Here is a 19,148-nt window from a genome sequence, read left to right on the forward strand (position 1 = left end):
ACACCCTGACCAAGTTGGGTTTATCTCAAGAACGCAAGATTGGTTTAATATTTGAATATTTGAAACACCTTAATGTAACAAAAAACAGAAGCTATAAAATCATCTCAATAGATGCACAAAAGAGAGGGAATGAATCTTTAGAAAAATGATAGACAACATAGCACAGTATGAAGTCATGGGCTCCAAGTTTCTGGAGTATAATGTACAATGCATGTATGTGGCAGGGATAAAGCTCACTGTATGGCATATTATTGTAAAATTTCAAATCAGGAAGGAAAAATAGAAGACCCTAAAAGCTTCTAGAGAGAACCAAAAGACAGTCACATACAACGAATTGGCCTCCCAATGCAACTAAAAGCTAGAAGAAAGGAGAAATGTCTTCAAAATTCTGAGTAAAAAAAAATCTTGCAACCTAGAATAGCTATCTATCAAGTCAAACTCTAAATAAAATCCATGACAGGCGAATATAGACATTCTCAGGTATTCTGGGACTTAACATATGTCACTGCACTCTTTCTCAAGAATCAGCTGAAAGTTATATATGGCCAAATAAGGAAATAAGCCAAGAAATATAAAAATCTGGGAACTAGATGACAGGAAAGAGAGGTGAAAAAAAATTCCCTAAATGAAGGAAAAGGAAATTCCCAGGATAACAGTAGAGCACAGCAGACCTAGCGTAAAAGCAGACCAGTTTGTATCAGAAAGACAGAGGGCATCAGTTTGGAAGTTTTCAAGAAAAAAATAAAATGGGAAAATACCATATTAGGAGATTGACAGTTCAGGCAAAGAAGTTAGGGTATAGGTATATAAGAAAACTAGCCAATGGGAAAACAAGATAAATCTTCATTTAACTCCAGGTTAAAAGAAAAAAGTTATATAAGAACTATTCTTTGAGGATGCTACATAGTTCAGCTAGTTATAATTATAATAACGTATATACTTAATATTGATCTAACTATAAGCTGGCAACTAGCCTATATAAGAAGGGTACAGGGTAAGCATGAGTTCCAGAAGAATTAGATCTTTATCTTCCATAGTATCAAGTTAATAGAGTATAGCCCAGAGGGATAATTTAAAAAACCAAAGAGGGAGCAGATGAGGCTCAAGTGGTTGAGCGTCAGCTTCCCGAATGTGAGGTGCCAGGTTCAAGCCCTGGTCCTGGCACCTCAAAAAAAAAAAAAAAAAAAATCAAAGAAGTAGTAATACAAACGTGTTATTTAGAAAATTGGAGCTATAGGCCAGGAGAAACAGCTAAAAGAAATGAAAATGGTTGCCTCTCAGAAGTAGGGAACGACAAGGCAGGCGGCTGCTTTTTATTGTCTTAAGTCTTGCACTAAAGTAAATTTCATTTTAAAGGGATAATTTTACTTTTGAACTATGTACACATATGGCTTTGATTTTTATAAAAGCAAAATTGACTCTTTTTCAAAAGTCAACAGTTTCCACCATAGTTCATTAAATTACCTAATCACAATGACAAGGACAAGCACAGACAGGTTTGGGAATAAACATTTTGGCAGTGTGCCACTTAAGTGGATGATGCAGTCTGAGGACTTGCTAGAGAAAAGCCAGGGGCATGCAGCTGGCTTGTTTTACAGAAGGAATCCCAAGCCTTGGTTAATCTAGCAAGTCATTTAGGTTGAGGTCAATTAAAAGAGCGTCTACCGTAATGAATCCAGATAATGAAGGAGGATAAAATAAAGAAAAGGCAGCCTTAATCCATCCACTTTTGCTGCCGGGTACTTTTCCCATGGGTTAGATGGAAGAAATTCCACAAGGAGCAGCAGAACTCAAGATCATCCTTCTCAGGTCATTCAATTCACCCTGAAATATTAACCCTCTTGAGGGAAATCTGCAAATGAGGATAAATTAGAGTCTTTTGAAGGGTGGGCTCTTTATATATATCCTTTAGCTTAATCCACTAAATGAGTTGGAAAAGTGGCAAGAGATAAAGCAAAATCTGCCTTTTGCGCCACAGTGGACCTGATTTCATTTCAGTAACTAGATTCATTCCGTTGTTTTTATCAGTGTTTCCACATTTCACAAGGAGTGTTCATACTGATGCCCCCCCCACCTCATTTTTCACCCTCTTCCACAACACCTCCCTTCCCAGCAATGACCTTGAGTCACTGAGGACATATTATGGAAGACTGTTGACTTACTGAATGTTTTTCTAACTGGAACTGAGATCTTCTCGAGCCCTATCAAATCGGGGGCCCCAGAGAGGTACCTCATTGTCAGAACTGTTGCCATTCAGAGCCTCCATGTTTGGGTTCCGCCAGTCTTCTGAGAGTGAAGGGATGTAATTGTCAGTCAAAGCGTCCCAAACCCTGTAAACAAAGAGAGGCTCTCATTAGCACACATCTGCGGCTTGCCCGCCACCCCCCCTCCCCTGGAGGAAGGAAGAGCTGGGCCAGGGGAGGAGAGAAGCTTCTGTGTGTGCCAGGCTGAGATCATCTGCCTTCCAGCATGCAGGGACAAAGCAGCTCAAAAACTGAATTAGGAAGGAGGATCCAAGAGGACGGAGCCTGGCCAGGGGGCATTGGTGTGAAGGTAGGTGCTTTGCCTGAGGGAGGAGGAATTCCCCAGGACAAGACACAGATGGCAGAGAAAGGCTACAATCAAACACCCCTGGCCCTGGAAATAAGTCTGTCCCTCAACCAAACTGTTCATGTCCTGGGAACCTAAGAAGTACCCATATGATTCCTTTCCTAGGGACTGAGAAGAGTTTAAAGAGAGAGAGAGAAGAGATCTGGGGAGATTTTCTAGCTGAAAGACCCTTTCTCATGAAGACCAGGATTTGTCATCTAGTTGACATGCATTTCAAGAGGCCTGCAATCTTGTCAGGGATTAGCTCCTTGGCAAGCTCTGTGGGTAAGGGGGAAATGCCAACACCGCTACGGTCTACTTTTTACCCACAGTGTTGCAGTGAGCCAGCCGGCCACGGCACAAGCCTGCCCTCCAGCCATGCACCATGGCAGTGTATCCTGGCTCCTTCAAAAGCTCCCCAAGGTAAAAAGATAAGAAGGCAGCCAACAAATGCACATCTGTCCACACAAATTAGAGAGAAGGGGGTTCCCTTTATGACATTTCTTTTTAAAATTCTGATATGGACATTATAAGAAAGGTTTTCCTACAATTCTACAATTCACTTATTTCAGAAAGGCTTGCTGCTGTACTTAGAGATAAGTTTGCAGCCTTAATACTTTAGAGATTAAAGATCTATCTGATGCTGTGCTTTTAACATAATTAGACTACTCACTTTTTTAAAAAAGAGACTTCTTTAGGGGAAATAGAGAGGGGCAAGAATGGGGAAAATTCTGAAGTCACAAGCACACACACGTCAAGAAAATGCATGAATTAGTCAATACCAGGATATTAATGGAAATCAGTAAACCAAGCTCCTAAAACACCACCATCCAGAAAAGCCAGTGGCAAGTAAATTACCACGGCGTCATGATAAGGGAGGGCTCGGTGCATCTCAGGCTGCCTAAGCAAGTCAAACACGTGAGGGACATCTCTGAGGCCAAAATACAAGAAGGCGCCGTTTGATTCGATAAGCTAATATTGGGAAACAGTCGTTTAAAAATAAGCTAACAGGAGAGCGGATATGGCTCAAGCTACTGAGCACTGCTTCCCACGTTCGATTCCCTGTATCTCCTAAAAAAATAAATAAAAGTAAGCAAACATGTATACATAGGGATCAAAATCAAAGCCTAGCCAAGTATGTTGTAAGATGTCAAAGAAATAAATGCAAAAAAGCCCAAGCAAACAAACAGTGTACAGACATTAAAATCAGATACATACAGTAATGGGGTGGGGGGTGGGGGAGTGTTAATAATACATGGGTATATAAGCAAAGAGAGTTTCCTGGGGCAAACTGCATATAACTGGTGATGAAACAAATAAATGGAACCAAAAAAAAATGCTACTGAATACATTTTTAATTTTTTTCCTACCACTGTAAGAAAGTGCTTTGAGAAAATTCAAGTGCTCATCAGACATTTTTTCAGCAAGATTTCAGCACCTACTTCTTAAACCATGGGTGATAACCCCATTGCCATCAGACACTATTACAGCTGCATTAATCCAGGCTAATTCTAAATCCCAGTCCCATCAGCATTCTGAAGCCAAGGCACAAATATGATTTACTACCCCCAGGGCACCATTCCTGTTGGAAAGGTCGGGGGACAGTTCCTCCTTACTCCTTGTTCTGCTTTACATTCTCTGCAACGACTTCCAACAACTTCAAATCCCAGAGAATGCCCCCCACCCCATCCCCCCACCCCCGTCAAGCTCTACGTGCTGCTAGAATAAATAACATCCATGCATGACACTGACTTTCGGGTTTGTCACTGCAGGAAGTGCCCGGAGAATTGAATTCAGCAAAGCCCAAAATAGTCCTTTTGTACCTCTCCTAGGCAGGAAGGAAACTGAAACCTTTAAGGGACTGTGCAAACTTTCTACTGACCTTGAGACAGTTTATCACCTTAAGGTGACAACCAGGGACTCTCAGATTATTTAGGAATTGCACACTTTTCTCATCCGAGCCATACACTGATTCCTGTGGATTTCATCTTCTAATTCTAGATTTTTGTGGCAATTCCCGAAACCTTTATCTCCATTGGATTTCAAACCATCCCCGTTCTCTTTCATATTTTGCCCAGGTTTCCTTTTTCCTTTCTTACTTTTTATCCTTTGAGGCTTATGAATAATCTTTTTAAAAGACAAAGTGGCAGCCATTCCTTTGCATGTCCTTCTCATACTTATTCAATGCATGTTTAATAACAACAACAGGCAGCACTTACTGAGCGCATCCCATATCCTGGATACACTTTTTGTGGTTCAATCCATCCGTTGCTCACAACTCTATTAGGTAGGTACTGATGAGGAGAAACTGAAACCTAAAAGAGTTAATTAACCAGAAGTGGGACTTACACCCAGGCCAAACAGCTACAGACTGCACATTCTCAACCACTTAACTAGTCCAACTCTGTGAATTATAGGATTGGCACGGGCATCACGGAATTTTATAACAAGTTCCAGATCACAGGCTAGAGCAATGGTGAAGAAACTGAGTCTCACTAAAACCCCAAGCCTGCATTATTCTGGACATTGGTCTTTGAGCAATCTACAAGAAGAGGAGTGGCAGGGGCACGACAACTGTCCTTTTCCATCTCCAGCCCAGGGAGGGTTAGATGGGAGGCAAGCAGCCACAGCGACAGAAGAGAACGGAAGGCGTGTCCACCGGCTCATGGGGGAGAGGGAAAAAACACAAAGCTTTCCGTGAGGGAGAGAATGGAAAGGGCTTTTCTCCCCAGAGCCTGTTTACCCTATCATAGGCAGGGTTTTGGGAAGTAGATGGATTCCTTTTCATAAGTGCCCTGAGGTGGGCAGTAAAAGTTCACTTCTCCGAGAAGCATCCTGCTGTTTTACTCTAATGTGGGAGAAAGAAGACTTTGGAAGCTATCTGCTGTACCTTTTATCAAAGAGCTAGGACTCAACAGATTGCCTCAAGTCCTGAGATTCCATTTGCTCTCTCAGTTCCTGTAACAACAGAAAAAGCTTTTCATGTTCATAGTTTGTAGCTTTGGCTTCCGTGCTTATAGAATTGACTGAACTGTTTTTCTCCGTGGATGGCTGGGGTTGGGAAGAGGATGCCGTCAGAGTCCAAGCAAACCCAAGGGAGTGGGTTGTATCAAGACAAAAGGTAAAAAGTGCTGCAGAGCCCGGAAGTGGCAATATGGCCAATGAGACTACAGAAATCCTGGTAAGTGGATATGTGTATACCTACCTACTTACCTGTTCCTGACAAGGATGGGGAGCAGCTGAAAGGGCTTCTGGGAGGATTAAAACTGGTAACTCTACATTTCCCTCAATAGCCCCTCACCCATGTCCCATCATGCCAATAGCCACTCTTAGGTGTGTATTTATATGAGTATACTTTTGTACTGAATATTCAGTAATTATGAATTATTAGCACATTAATGCCTTTGAAAGACTTGTCAGAATCTTGCAAATGCTTCAATAGAATTAAGACTCTCTCTGCCTTCTACATAGGGGACCTGAACCTCTAAGACAGGGGTTCTTAATCTTTTTTGTTCCACAGACCCCTTTGCCAGTCAGGTGAAACCCACAGACCCCTTACTAAGTCCATACTACACTGTGTATTATTTAATAAATATATCACACCCACACCAACACAGCCCCACAAGAATAATGTTGGGTTTCTTTTTAATTTCAGTTCAAGCTCACAGACCGCTTGTAAGAATCCCTAAAAGTCAGTTATTCATCATGTCTCTCTCCGACTATTTGGTATTTATTTGTCTTCAACTTAAATTATGGCTGACTAGAAACAGTTTATTGTGTGGACTTTATTTTTTACCTCATTTTTTAACCCAATAATTCTATCTAAAGAATGGGAAACAGCCACGTGTTTCACTCTGTCCATTGGGATCCCAATGAGGCAGGAGGTGGGAGAAGAACTGTCCACTCCTATTTTGTAGTGGCCCCTCAGAGGCCTCCAGGTCCTATTCTCATGGCAAAAGAAAAGAATGGTCACACACACATGTGAAAGGGAGATTCTAGAATATTTTCAGAATTCAAAAGCAGAGAATCTAGATTCAAATCTGAGTCTCCTTTCATGCCTGGAAGGTCTATGTCCTGATATATCAGAGATAAGTTGGTATCTTGGCCAAGTACCTGGTAGCCAAACAGTTCCAAACAAGTACTAAAGAAATCAAAACTACTATCGTTTGTGCTATCTTTAAAGAGGTTAGTTAGTTAATATTTTGTTGCTTCTGTTTTAAGATTCTATTACTTAGCTCTATCCCTGAGGAGCCACCCCAAACACTTTCAATTCATTTTTGGATGAAACATTCCTTTAAATACTAAATCTGAGCAAGTTTATCACCAAGCACTAGAGCTGCTGAGAATGGCAACCAGGTAAGATGTTAAATTATCCTTTTTCTTTACCAAGTCATAATTTTCCCATTGAAATATCTAGACAGGTGTCCATAGAACAAAATGTGCAATTTAATTTTGATTTTGATTATAAGTTGTCAAGAAGTATGAGATACACCGAATGTCTAGAAAGTGCAGTGTGGATTTCTCTCTACCCAGCTTCCTTCCTCAACACTGTCCCCAAATCATGCTTTATCTCTAAGGAATTATTCAACTTTGGGTCTCTTAGCTGAGGCAGTCAATGAGGCAGGCAACTCAGAAAGATCAAGAGAAGATCAATAATCCCATGTGACAGTAATTAACATTGAGTGGCCTCTGCTGATGTGCAAGGAGGGAATAAGAACCTGCTCATTGGGCCTCATCCTCAATGAGGCAGAAGGAGGTTTATATGGGAAAAAAAATGATTTGTTGGAAGAAAGAGGAATCGGACGCATCTTAAAAAGTGATTTTCAGAGCACAGCCTGGTGGAGGTAAGAAATTAGTTTCTTTGCAAGTCCTTAGTTCCACTTTATCAAGATTGAGCTCTGGAGGTTTCAAAGATGAGGACCCATGCAGTCAACTAGAGATAAGTGACTCGCCCAAGGTCACATGGCAAGTTAGTGAGAACATGGAAATTAGAGTTCATGTCTGTGTTTTCAGATCATTGCTTGGTGCACTGGAGTGAAAAAGCACTGAGTCTAATAAAGCCCCAGAGCTGTTCTTTTTTGACTTATAGGAGTCAAGCAAATTACAACAGGCTCAGAGTCTAAAAAAGAATGAGTTTGGAATTTAAAATTGGATTGAAATATATGGCCCATAGTTATAATATTGGTCATCAGAGTAAAAGGTCTCTGGGGTCATATCTTCAGGCTGGCATTAATTAAAAAGAAAAGAAGGAAATGGGACGGGCCTGGAAACACATTAGATGTACCTAAGAGGCTGCCTATTATCACTCATCCAATCCCTCCAATGTACAGTATTCCATTCAAAAACTACTATTTGATCATTTTCTACACTCCAAACAGTGTATTAGACAGTGGGGAGGGTATACAATAGTGAATAAGATGGCAGATATACAGTCCCTGTCTTTCCAGAAGGACAGTATTAGTAGCCACAAAATAACTATTTCCCACCTACAGTCAGGTTCAATGTCTTAGGACATGCCCCCCTACTCTATTTATTTATGGGCAATTCTTCCCACTCAAGTCCATATAAAGAGGAACCAAACTTTTCTAAGTAACTACTTGACATTTCTTGTGTGAGTCTTAAAGAACTTCTGATGCATATTTGATCTCTACTCGTAATTCATGTGCTTTTTCCTAAATGATTAAAGCACCCTTCTTTAATTCGCATAACAAATTATCCCAGTCTTCTCTTTTTAGGCTCTGCTTGAACAATACTTTTCTCAGATCCCTTTTCTTGACTACCCTTAGATCCCTAACAGGTAATTCAGGCAATCTACATACTCCAAAGCCACCTAACTTTATCACCTTTATTTTGTCTAAGATATTCCCTGTACTCTCAATTCAGCATTTCTTGTTTGGACATATCTTAACATCTCAACGGCCTGAGAGGTTGTAAACAATTTTGAGATTTTCATAGTTTTTATGTTTCTTGAAGCAAATTAGTCCAATGACCTAGGTTTTCTCCATCACAGTTCATTGTTTTCTGGTCTGAGTGTATTACCACTGATATAAGAAAGCTCAAGACACACAGACCTTAAAATATACCATGCTCCTAAAATTCTATTTTGTATCTGGGAAAGCCTTTCTATTTCCTAAAAAAGCCTTCATCCTCTAATTCAATGTAAGAAAGCTTTCTGCAGGTGGCTAGAAAGGGACCTAAAGAGAATAGAATGATGTCAGCAATTACCCAGCACTGCCTACGGGCAACATAAAAATATAAGTAACATGCCATCAACATATTGATGGAAACTAATCCTATGTCAAGGAGCTCCAGACTCTAGCATTCCTAGAGTCTGGAGAAGGCAATGAAGGCTTCTTACTCCTCATCCTGCAGGGTCTCCTCCTCCTCTTGGATCTGCAACTGGTTCTTCACAGGGGCTAGATTCTCCGTCTTGGCATTGTAGTTCCGAAAGCAGACATTGAGCTTCTCATCAAACTCATTCACCAGGTCTTCCATGGACTTGAAGCTGATTATTTCAGAAGAAAAATTCTCAAGCTCAGAGAGAGAAGGATCCTCTAGATGGGGGGGAGATGAGCCATAGAAACTCCGGGACTTCTCCTCCTGGTCCTCTGAGCAGCAGGGCCGAAGGTCCTCGAACTCTTCATCTAGACTCACCAACGGGGCCTCCATTCTTGCACAGCAATTAGTCAGTAACAGCTTTCAAGATTCGCTTATCTAGAAGAAAAATCAAGGGCATATGAGTTTGGGCTGGGCTTCTTTGCCAGTTTGCTGAAGAACATTTAGAATATGATCCACAATCACATATTGCACTACTCTGTGTCCCTTCAACAACAAAGTGTCCACTTTCCTGCTATCCCTCGATTCTGCACTTCCTCAGTACCTGCCTGTAGTCAGTTGAATTATGGACCCCGACAAATGCATGCTCTTAATCTTAATCTGCATGCCATTGTAAATAGAACCCTTGGAAGATGATATTTTTAGTTAAGGTGTGGTCCACCTGCATGAGGATCAGTTTTAATGTGTATTGTTGGAGGATTCATCAAAAGAAAGCCACGGGGAGGAGCCAGGAGCCAAATTCAGCAGGAACCAGAAGAGCAGATACAAGAGAGGAAAGGACATTGCCATGGGAGGCAGAGGTGCAAGCCAAGGAACCCCAAGGATTGCCAACCCTGGGGAGAAGAAAACCTTCTAGTCTCTGAAATCCTGAGGCAATAAATTCCCATTATTCAACCCAACCCATTGTGTGGCATTTGTCATAGCAGCCTTTGTAAACTAAGACATCTGCACTTAAGGAGTTCAGATATCTTTGTCAGTGTTAATAATAGTGACTGAAATATGGTAAATGTCTGAGGCACACCTGCTTGCAATTCCTTGCTAAAAAAATTCAAAATAAAAAAAAATAAAACAGCACCTAGTGGTTAAGTATGAAGTTCCTGGAGCCAGACGGTTTCTACCCCATATCAGCTGTGACCTTAGACAAATTACTTAACTTCTCTGTGCTTCCTTTATTCTTAAGATAGAAATAAGAGCAAGACTTAACTCAAAGACTCAATGTGAGGATTAAAGAAGAAACACAGGTAAAGTGCTTAGACACTGTCTGGCAGATAACAAATACTCAAAAATATGTAATATTTGTTACCCACTATTACTGTTGTTGTTGTTGTTATTATTACCATACATCTACATCATTAACCATGATTCCAATATCCAAAAATGCTCTGAAAACTGGAAGGTTTCATGACTTTATTTGGCAGCAAAAGCTGGCCTAAACTCATTTGGCAACAAAACCCAAGCCACATGAATAGGAAGTTGCGTATGGTTTTTATTTATCCCACTTAGTGTGTTTTGCAGCAGAAATCTTAATTATTTTTCATTATAAAGCTAGCTGTCCCAGCCCCCAGGGGGTGATTTGCAGAATATGCACTTTATTATTGCTCCCAAATTTTGAAATAAGCTGAATTCTGAAACATGCCTGGCCCCAAGGGATAAGGGTTCATGGACATGGGATATTATCCTTGTCCTCAAAAACCACCAAAGGGACTTTTCAACAAGCACCTGAGTTTTTCCCAGACAGAGAGGATATGATATGTGTGGGAGCCGAAGAGGAAAGTGAGTGATCTACAATCCTGTAAGAGATGGACCAAACTATCCATGTCTCCAAAATCAGATTCCAGGACTATCTGGGGCACCTGTCCTGGAAGGCTGCATACTTGGGCCTCCCTTCATTTCCCAGCAGCTCCTGGGGCCTCGGGCCTCATCGGGCCTTATGCATAGATGGTTTTCAACTGTGATTTATCCATCTAATTGTATGTCCAGGCCCTTCCCCAATTTTAATTTAAATTCCTCGTGGGCACAGACATCCTCTGGATATCCTCCCTGGCTCCTAGCACACACTGCCCGTCAGCTAGTCAAGCAATCAAATATGTGCTGATTGAAAAATGATCTTCTGTCCCCTACATACAGTTTCCCATATTCGTTTTAGACAGCACAAGCATCGTTGTCAACCACACCCTTCTCAACTTTCCTCCCCAGAACATAGCAAGGCAACAAGCTTTTCTCTCCTGCCTGCATGGTTATTGATCCACTTGAATGCTTAAATTGGAATTATGATCTTAGGAGAACCAAATAGACATCAATAACCATGGGTTTTGCCCTAATTTGCCTGTTCTCCATCTCTCTCTACAAAACTGAAACTCTAAATAAGCAAGGCAAAGAGCATACCAAATGAGGGCCAGGACAGTTCTTATTGGGATTTTACTGGAATTTAGTCAGCTCCATCACCAAAACATATTCTGAGCATTTACTACTTTAAAAGGCAACATGATAGGCCTTTGGAGCACAAAAGATATAAAATAATAGAATATCCTGGAAAGAACTCCGGCTTAGAGCCAGCAGACTTGCCAGAGCTGGCTGGGTGACAAGTTACTGTGGGTCCCAATTCCCTCATTTGTTAAAATGAAGATGTTGGTATAGAGCTAACACTTTGGGGAGTTAATTTTAATAACATAATTAATCATTTCAATTTCAATAATATATTCTATTTTATCCAATATATCCATGTAGTACCATTTCAAGTCCATATTTTAAAATATTAATGAGACATTTTTATTCTCATTTTTGTTTTAGACCAGGTCCTTGAAATCCAGTGTGTATTTGACACTTACAGAGCATCTCCACTTGGACGTGCTGCATTTCAAGTGCCCAACAGCCAGTGGCTACCATAATGAACAATACAGCTCCACAGCAAAACCCAAATAATTGCCAGCCAGGGGTTCTTTATCTGGGGTCCATAGACCCTTGAGGACTCTTTGAATATAACTATATTTTCTGAAATCAGCTTCCTTTTTAAGTGTGTGTATTGTATTTTATGCATTTAAGAGCATTATTGTGAGAGGGAATCCATAGGTTTCTCCATATTACTAAAGGATGTAAAATGGCACAAATGGTGCAACTAAGATTAAGAATCCCTGAGCGCCAGAAAGCTGAGTTTAGAAAGATCACAGAGTGCAATAGAAAGTAGAGAAATTTTTACAGATGAGGGATTTGAGCCAGATGAGGCAGAGTTCTATGATGGTGAGAACATGAACTGCAGGGTCCCATCGGTCCTGTCACTTCCTAGTTGTGGGACTCTGGGCAAATTATCAACCTCTTTGTGCATCAGTTTCCCCACCTATAAAATAGGGTTTAAAAAATAAAAAAAAAATTTTTAAATGCTAATAAAACAGTACTAACCTTAAATATTATTTTGTGGACTAAGTGAGATTAATCTTTGAAGTGGAAAGCACAATGTGTGAAAACAGAAAGTGCCCAATAAATGTCCACTATTCTAAGAAAATGGGGATAACTTAGATGGGAGTTCCAGTGAGAGTGCTCCAGGTAAAAGAAAACTTCCATCATCATTACCATCATATTCTAGTGCCATGCTCTAAAATTACTTATCAAATGAAAGAACTATTTTTGAATGAATTTTCGTAGCCTTTTTTACTATGGCAACGCTACTCTTTTCACTTCATTTGACCTAAGCCTCTTAGATCTCTGGTCCCTTTCCAGAGAGACGAGAAAGCTAACCAGTTCATGTTCCAGGTATTGGAATTTCCTTTACCTTTGTGCTCTTGGCTACAGGAGTGAGGTAGGGGGATCTGAGGGGTGGGGAAGACTGGAATGAGAAAGTGATACTGGTGGGGAAGCTGATTTGAAAGGGATCAGTCTATACCATTTACCATCAGCTAAGAGGCCAATCCCACCAGAGTCTAGGACTAAGATGGTGTTTCGAGTGTTGGCAACAGGAAGATTATGCAGAAGAAAGTACCTATTCTCAGGCTCCAGAGAAAACAGATTCATCTAGAAAATTATACCAAGAGAAATGAATACTACAGCTCGGGAGTCCAGAAACATGGTCCACAGTGTAGCCTGATTCCTGTCATCAATGCACTACCCAGGAACCAAGAAGCACTGGGTGAATGATCTGCTGGAGATGAAGCTAAAACAGAAAGTCTGTGATGGGAATCTGAAGTCACCCAACACCCGCACTAAAGCTAGCATTTGAAGAAGAGCCCAGGCTCAGGTGGGCACATGAGAGCTGAGAGGTCTGATGTGCCTCAAGGACGGGTCTCCAGGTTGCAGTGAGCAGCCCTTCCTTTCTGCCAACCTAACCCTCATCGGCCACTGCTTTTTGCTCTTCCCTTTTGATGGGGCGCCTTTGTTCCCCAGCTAAAATGTCTGAAACAACCTCTCTCACTTCCATCCTTCTCCCACTCTTCATTCACAGTCCGTTTCAGAAGACTCCTCGCCTTGAAAGCTAGGGTTAATGCGAATGAGAGTTCATCCTCTTTCTCCATACTTCCAAAACTCCCTTAAAAAATAAACAACTACACAAAAAAAATAACAAAAAGAAGGAACCGTGGGAGAGTCATCTCGTTCATCTCCTCTGCATCTTAAAACAGAGTGCCGGGCTACAGCTGGACCATGTCCTAGAATCTATTCCATTTCAGTTGGCACCCAAGAGATGGTGTAATTTGGAAAAGACACACACGGAGCTTAACAGAGACCCCGTAGAAAACATGTAAGCCTCTCTCTGCTGCATAATGATGCCCGAGCTGCAGTGCAAATCAGCAGCCCCGCTTTGCTGAGCTGAGCAGACCAGGAGATGCCACCTGCTCCCTGCTGGGCCTCTGCACCGCCAGAGGCCGGGTCCACCGCCCCTTCTTCCCACCACCTGCCCCATAATCAGCTGATTCTCTGGCCCCCTAGTCTAACTCAGTTCTCCCCCTCAAACCTGCCCTCCACTGATCCACCTTCAGGCTTCCCACTGCTCCTCTGCAAAACCCACTGCACCTACTGATGACAGCTTCACATTTTGACAGAAAGAGAGGATTTCCCTGCATCTAAGTCAGCACCCCCTGCTCGGTTCTCGTCCCCTGCCCCCCTTCTGCGGCTCCTTTCACCTCCATCTCAGATGCCCCCTCCTCCCTCCCGTCTGTTAGGGTAAAGAAAGGCTCCTCCAAGCAGCACAATGGCTGGGCTCCAAAATATTCCACTGCCCTTTTAGTCGAACAAAACCGGACGCGGGAGTGCAAGGGGGTGGTCAGGCGTGTCGGGCAGCGAGGAGGGCCGGGATGGGCAAGGGGGAAGAGGAGGGCCGACGGGGACACCCCCCAGCGCTCGGCCTTGCGTTGGCGCCCAGCTCCAGGGGGCCGGGGCGCACAGGCCGGCAGCTCCCCGCGCCCCCGCCCGCGCCCGCGCCCACGCTGTCCTTTCTCCAACCTGCTTCTGTGGTGGAACAATCGCTGCCCCGGCGTCGGCCGCAGCTGCCAGCGGTTCTGACTCTGCAGGAATGCACGGTCCTGGGGACAGGCTCGCCACCCCGGGGAGGGGCCCGGGCGGGTGGAGTCAGGTTCTCAGGGGCAAAGACGATTTTAGGGTGGGTCGAGGTGGCCCGACCGGATAACGGTCCTGGGAAGAGGCCCCGATCCACGGCGCCAGCGGCATCCCAGCGGCGGGCAGCGGTGCCTCCTGCAGGCCCGAGTCCCACGCCGCCTGCCTACCCCCCACACACACACACAACACACACACACACGCACACACACGCATACACGCACAGGCCTGGCTGTGCAGCCGATGCGCTGAGATGCTGCTAGTGGTGTCCCGGGTCCCACATCTCCCGGCCGCGCGCGCTGCGGGAAGGGCCGGGCAGGAGCGCTTGGCCTGTGGCTCTCGCTTTGCGACTCCGCGCGTGGGGTGTGGGGGTGCTGCGGGAGAGGGGTGCGGTGTCCTCGGACCCCGGGGCCTCCTCACCACCCTCGGCCCACCCCCAGCCCCGGCGGTGGGTCGGGACTAAACTCGCCCCCCCTCCCCAAGTCGGCACCTGTGCGGCTCCTGGCGGAGGGAGGCGGATCCCGGGGCTCAGCCGGACACCCCCATCCACGGGCCGCGGCGACCGGCCGGAGCGCAGCGCAGCGGCGAGCCTGCGAGCCCGAGAGCGCTCCCCTGGCACTGGGGCTCCGCTCCCCTCCTCCACCCGCCCCCTCCGCCCCCTCCCCGCGCTCGCGCCCGCGCGCGCGGCCCTCCCCCGGCCCCCCCAACTGGCACGCGCAGTACCCAGACGTCATCTTCTCGTTAACATTCCTGGTCTTCCTTGGAGCACGTGAGCCTCTCTTTATTAATATTTATGAATCACTGCCTCTCCTTGAACGCTGGTCTTTCAGCTCCCCTCATGCATATGCAGCAGCTGCTAGGGGCCTGCCACTCCGTGGGTTCTCGATAAAGACGTAGGCGAGCGGGTAGCGATGGAAGGAGGGGTGCTCGCAGGCACTCTCAGAGAGCCCGGGCGACGTTCTGGACTCCCCATTCGACTGTCCTGGGAGCTGAGGTGGGCAAGGGGAGGGAGACCTCCCGCTTGCCACAGGGAGGAGAAAGGCAGGGGCACCTTCGACGCCCAAAGGTGGGAGAATCGAGACTGAGAAATGGGGGAGGAGGTTTCAGACCCGGCCAGGAGAAGGACTTGAGATAAGAGGGCTGTTAAAGGGATGACTCTGGGGTCTTGTGAAAATGTGCTCATTCATTTATCTTGTCTGCTCTGCAGAAGCCGTGGGCCCACGGAGGCATGTTACGACAATGCCTAAGAGCTCCAGCACTCCGAATAGCCCAGAAAAGCATGTCCACTTGGAGAACCACAAGTACTTTTGTCAAGTTAGAGGTGAAGGTCAGGGTCTGATGGTGACGTCTGTCTGGGCCGACGGGTACCAGGAGCTTTCCTTTGCTCCTTTATGCATTCATTCTACAGACATTTTAGTGGCGAGAAGGTTGCTAAGCAGGGTGAGACCCGCAAGAGAGAAGAGAAAGAGTCGATCACTTCTGTCCTTCTGGTGACATTAACCAGAGGGTATCTTCCTGTGAGAGCGGAAGACACGTTGGTGGTTAGAAGATCCCTGCGGCTGGCATCCTGGATTCATGCCGGGTTGTGTGACCTTGGGCCAGTTAACCTTTCTGTGCCTCATTCCCTGAGCTGAGGAGTGAAGAGCAATGCGTCTCCTTTGGAGGCCTGTTGTGGGATTGGAGGAGTTAATGTGTAAAGGGCCTCCAGGCACAGGAGGGCGCTGTCTAAGCCTCTTTATCATCCTCTTAGGAGAAGCGTGGGGGGCCTATCAGAGGCCACTGCCTGTGCTGAGCTGCAGAGCCTGCCGCAGATGCACAGGCCCCAGAGAGGCGTGCGAGCAAGCGTGATAGAGGGATAAAGGACGCGGGCTCTGCAGACAACTTGGATTCAAACCCCAGTCCCAGCCAGTGAGCTGGGCTAGTTACTTACCCTCACAGAGCCTCAGTTTCCTCATCTGTAACATGGGGCACTCCGATATCTTCTACCCAGTTGTCATGCAGATTAAATAATATAATGCTTGTGAAAGGCTTAGCACAGTGCCCAGCCTATCGTTAGCAGTCCATGAGTGTAGTCTGTTACTATGATGATTGTTCTTGTGAGGATAAGAAGAAACTGGAAGGTGAGGACTGGTAGTTGAGGGGCATGATATGAGAACAATTTTTGATTGTGTACCATGCCTTAGGCTAGAAGCTGGGGAAGTTAAAACGAAGGCAGGCCTTCAAGAGTTTAGCATGCTGATTTTCTAACTCTGCTGGCTGGAATCCTGGAGGGATTCAATTAGGTCATTTGGCAGTCCACACGCATTTGATAATACCAAGTGTGTGCCAAGCACAGTGCAAAACTGAGGGCACAGAGATGAAGGTCTCAATCCACGTAAATTAAGCTCTCGGCATAGGAGCAACGTACAGCAGGTGCTCAACGAGGGCTGGTTCTATGTTGTGTTTAGGAGATGGAAGGATCCTTAGGGCTGAGAGATGAAGTTATTCATACCTCCCCACCCCACCAATAAGAGCAAGCCCAATCCTAGTTTCATACAGACTAAAGAAGAGTTTCTATAGTTTAAAAAAGTTTTAAAACAAACAACACTCCCAGTGGGCAAAGCAATAAGTGTTCTAAAGGAGATGATGTGTTTTCTGAAACAGAGCTCCATGACTGCTATATGACAGTGAAGAAGAGAGCAGGGGTTTTTCACAAGAGGCCACTCCAGACCACAGTTTCTCAGTCTCTCGGCACCATTGGTATTTTGGGCCGGATAATTCTTGGTTGTTGGTGGCTGCCCTGTGCATTGTAGGGTGTTTGGCAGCATCTCTAGCCACTGGATGCCACTAGGTGCCAGTAACCCTCCAATTTTGACACCAAAATTGTCTCTAGACAAGCCAAATGTCCCTGGGTAGCGGTGGCAGAAGAAAAATCATCAAGGTTGAGAACCACTGCCTTAGGGAGAGGTCTTTAAGGGATGAATGACCCTTCCTACTCAGGGGGCTAGTGGGGCCCAAGCTCCCAGTGCCTGACAGTAAGGCAGTACTGGGAGGTGGTGGGAGCAGGGCGAGGTTGGCAACATTTCCTGAGCACCGACTATGCATTAGGTATTCGCAGAGATGAGCAAAGCAGGCACCCTTGCTGCCTTCAGAAAGTCTACTCTCTACTGCAGGGAAGTAAGACATGGAATGCTGCATCAAGGAACTGTTGAACTTGAGTTTTGTTCAGTGGTATGAAGGAGCAGTAGTGCGGTAAACTTACACTTGAGGTGGGAGGGAGGGCAGAGTTCATGGAGCTGGAGGAAGAAAAGGCTTCCTGGAGGAAGTTGTGGTTAGGTAGAATTGGCCAGGTAAAGATCCTGTGTCAGGACAGGTCTCCGTCAGGCTGCAGAGTTTGGATTTCATGCCAAAATCATCAAGGGCGGTGGTGGCTGGCTTAGAGCTGTGTACCCAGAAAAGCATGCTCTTCATCTTAACCCATCCTGTGGTGTGAACCCACTATCTATAGGGCCTTTCGATGAGGTAACTTCCGTTAAGGTGTGGCCCAGCAGAATCAGGATGGACCTTAATCCTTTACTGAAAGCCGGATAGAGACGACCAGAGAGAGAGAAGCTATGGGGAGCAGCCAGAAGCCAGAAGGCAAAGGAACCCCAAAGAGAAAGGAGAAGATATGACCATGTGCATTGCCATGTGACAAAAAAACCAGGAACCCCAAAGATTGCCAGTTGGCAAGAAGATACTGACCCAGGAAGAAGCGAGCTTTCTAGCCTCTGAAACCTTGAGCCAATAAATTCCTGTTGTTAAGCCAGCCCATTGCACGGAATTTGTTTAGGAGCCAGGAAACTAAAACAGGAGCCGTTGCAGGCTTTTAAGTAGGAGTGACAGGATAAACAAATCGACTTCGAAAGATATTTCTTGCAGATGAGTGGGGAATGATTCCGAAATAGGAGACACTGGAGGCAGGTAGTCAAAAATTCAGGTGAAGGGAATGGAGCGCAAGGTAAGATCTGGGAAGGGTTTTCAAAGGTAGACTCCAACACCCTTGGGGACACTTAGCTCTGCGAAGGAGAGGAGGGATGGCTCGGTTCTCAGCTTTCTGGGAAGGAGTAAGAGATGGAAGCAGTGAGTGGAAGTTTAGTTTGTCAGTCAAGGGAAGGAGAGTTAGGTGGCTTAAGGGAAAAGCAGATGTAAAGGAATGTTCCTTCAAACTGTTACATTAATATGTTTGGGGCAAAATTTTTTTTTAATAAAAATAAAAGTGCCTGCCAGCGTGACTCCATTAAGTGATGGGAGAAAGGCCAAGGAAAAGGATGCGATTAAAAATGTAAAATGATAAAGAAATAACTGATAAAGCAAGGGGCCCAGGAATAGGACAGAATAGAACTAAATTTTAGCACAGGTGTAATATATAAGTTTGGGAAGGAAGGAGTATATTTTTTCCCCCAAGACAGGGTAGATGGACAATTCCTTAGGATTGAAGCCTTAAAAAGAAAAAAAGAAAAAGAAAATAAAGCCTCAGTTCTTCCATCCTAATAAGCTTAAATACTCTCCTTTTGGTTAGGAAAGAATATGTATCAAGGAAAAATGTACAGGTGAAGAAGAAAAATCATCCATTGAGAAGTTAATTACTTGATTCAGTGTCTTAAGTATTGAAGTAGAAGAAAATGGACACAACAGATGTTTGTTGAGTGAATGAAACATAACCT

General features: G+C 44.7%; 1 protein-coding gene and 1 long non-coding RNA gene across 4 annotated transcripts in view; one reads left to right on the forward strand and one right to left on the reverse strand.

The window, feature by feature from the left end:
* Window positions 1-15,366, reverse strand: part of FEZ1 (fasciculation and elongation protein zeta 1) — a 51,316-nt gene extending 35,950 nt beyond the window's left edge. Inside the window, exons 1-3 of one of the 3 annotated variants that reach the window (XM_058289386.2) lie at window positions 15,187-15,366; window positions 8,948-9,303; window positions 2,231-2,330 (exon numbers count right to left, since the gene is read on the reverse strand). In XM_058289386.2, coding sequence (XP_058145369.1) covers window positions 2,231-2,330; window positions 8,948-9,258 — 411 coding nt within the window. In that variant the 5' untranslated portion in view covers window positions 9,259-9,303; window positions 15,187-15,366. Of the gene's footprint in view, window positions 1-2,230; window positions 2,331-8,947; window positions 9,304-14,352; window positions 15,135-15,186 lie in introns of those variants that run through there. The other 2 variants (XM_004469254.3, XM_058289385.2) reach the window with 2 other exon arrangements.
* On the forward strand, window positions 15,295-18,765 carry LOC131276328 (uncharacterized). The gene is made up of 2 exons (XR_011647663.1): window positions 15,295-15,457; window positions 15,671-18,765. It is a non-coding gene; the product is annotated as an uncharacterized lncRNA (long non-coding RNA).
* Window positions 18,766-19,148: the final 383 nt, after the last annotated feature.

This window comes from Dasypus novemcinctus, chromosome 27 (assembly GCF_030445035.2).
Source record: "Dasypus novemcinctus isolate mDasNov1 chromosome 27, mDasNov1.1.hap2, whole genome shotgun sequence".
NCBI classification, from domain to species: Eukaryota; Metazoa; Chordata; class Mammalia; order Cingulata; family Dasypodidae; genus Dasypus; species Dasypus novemcinctus.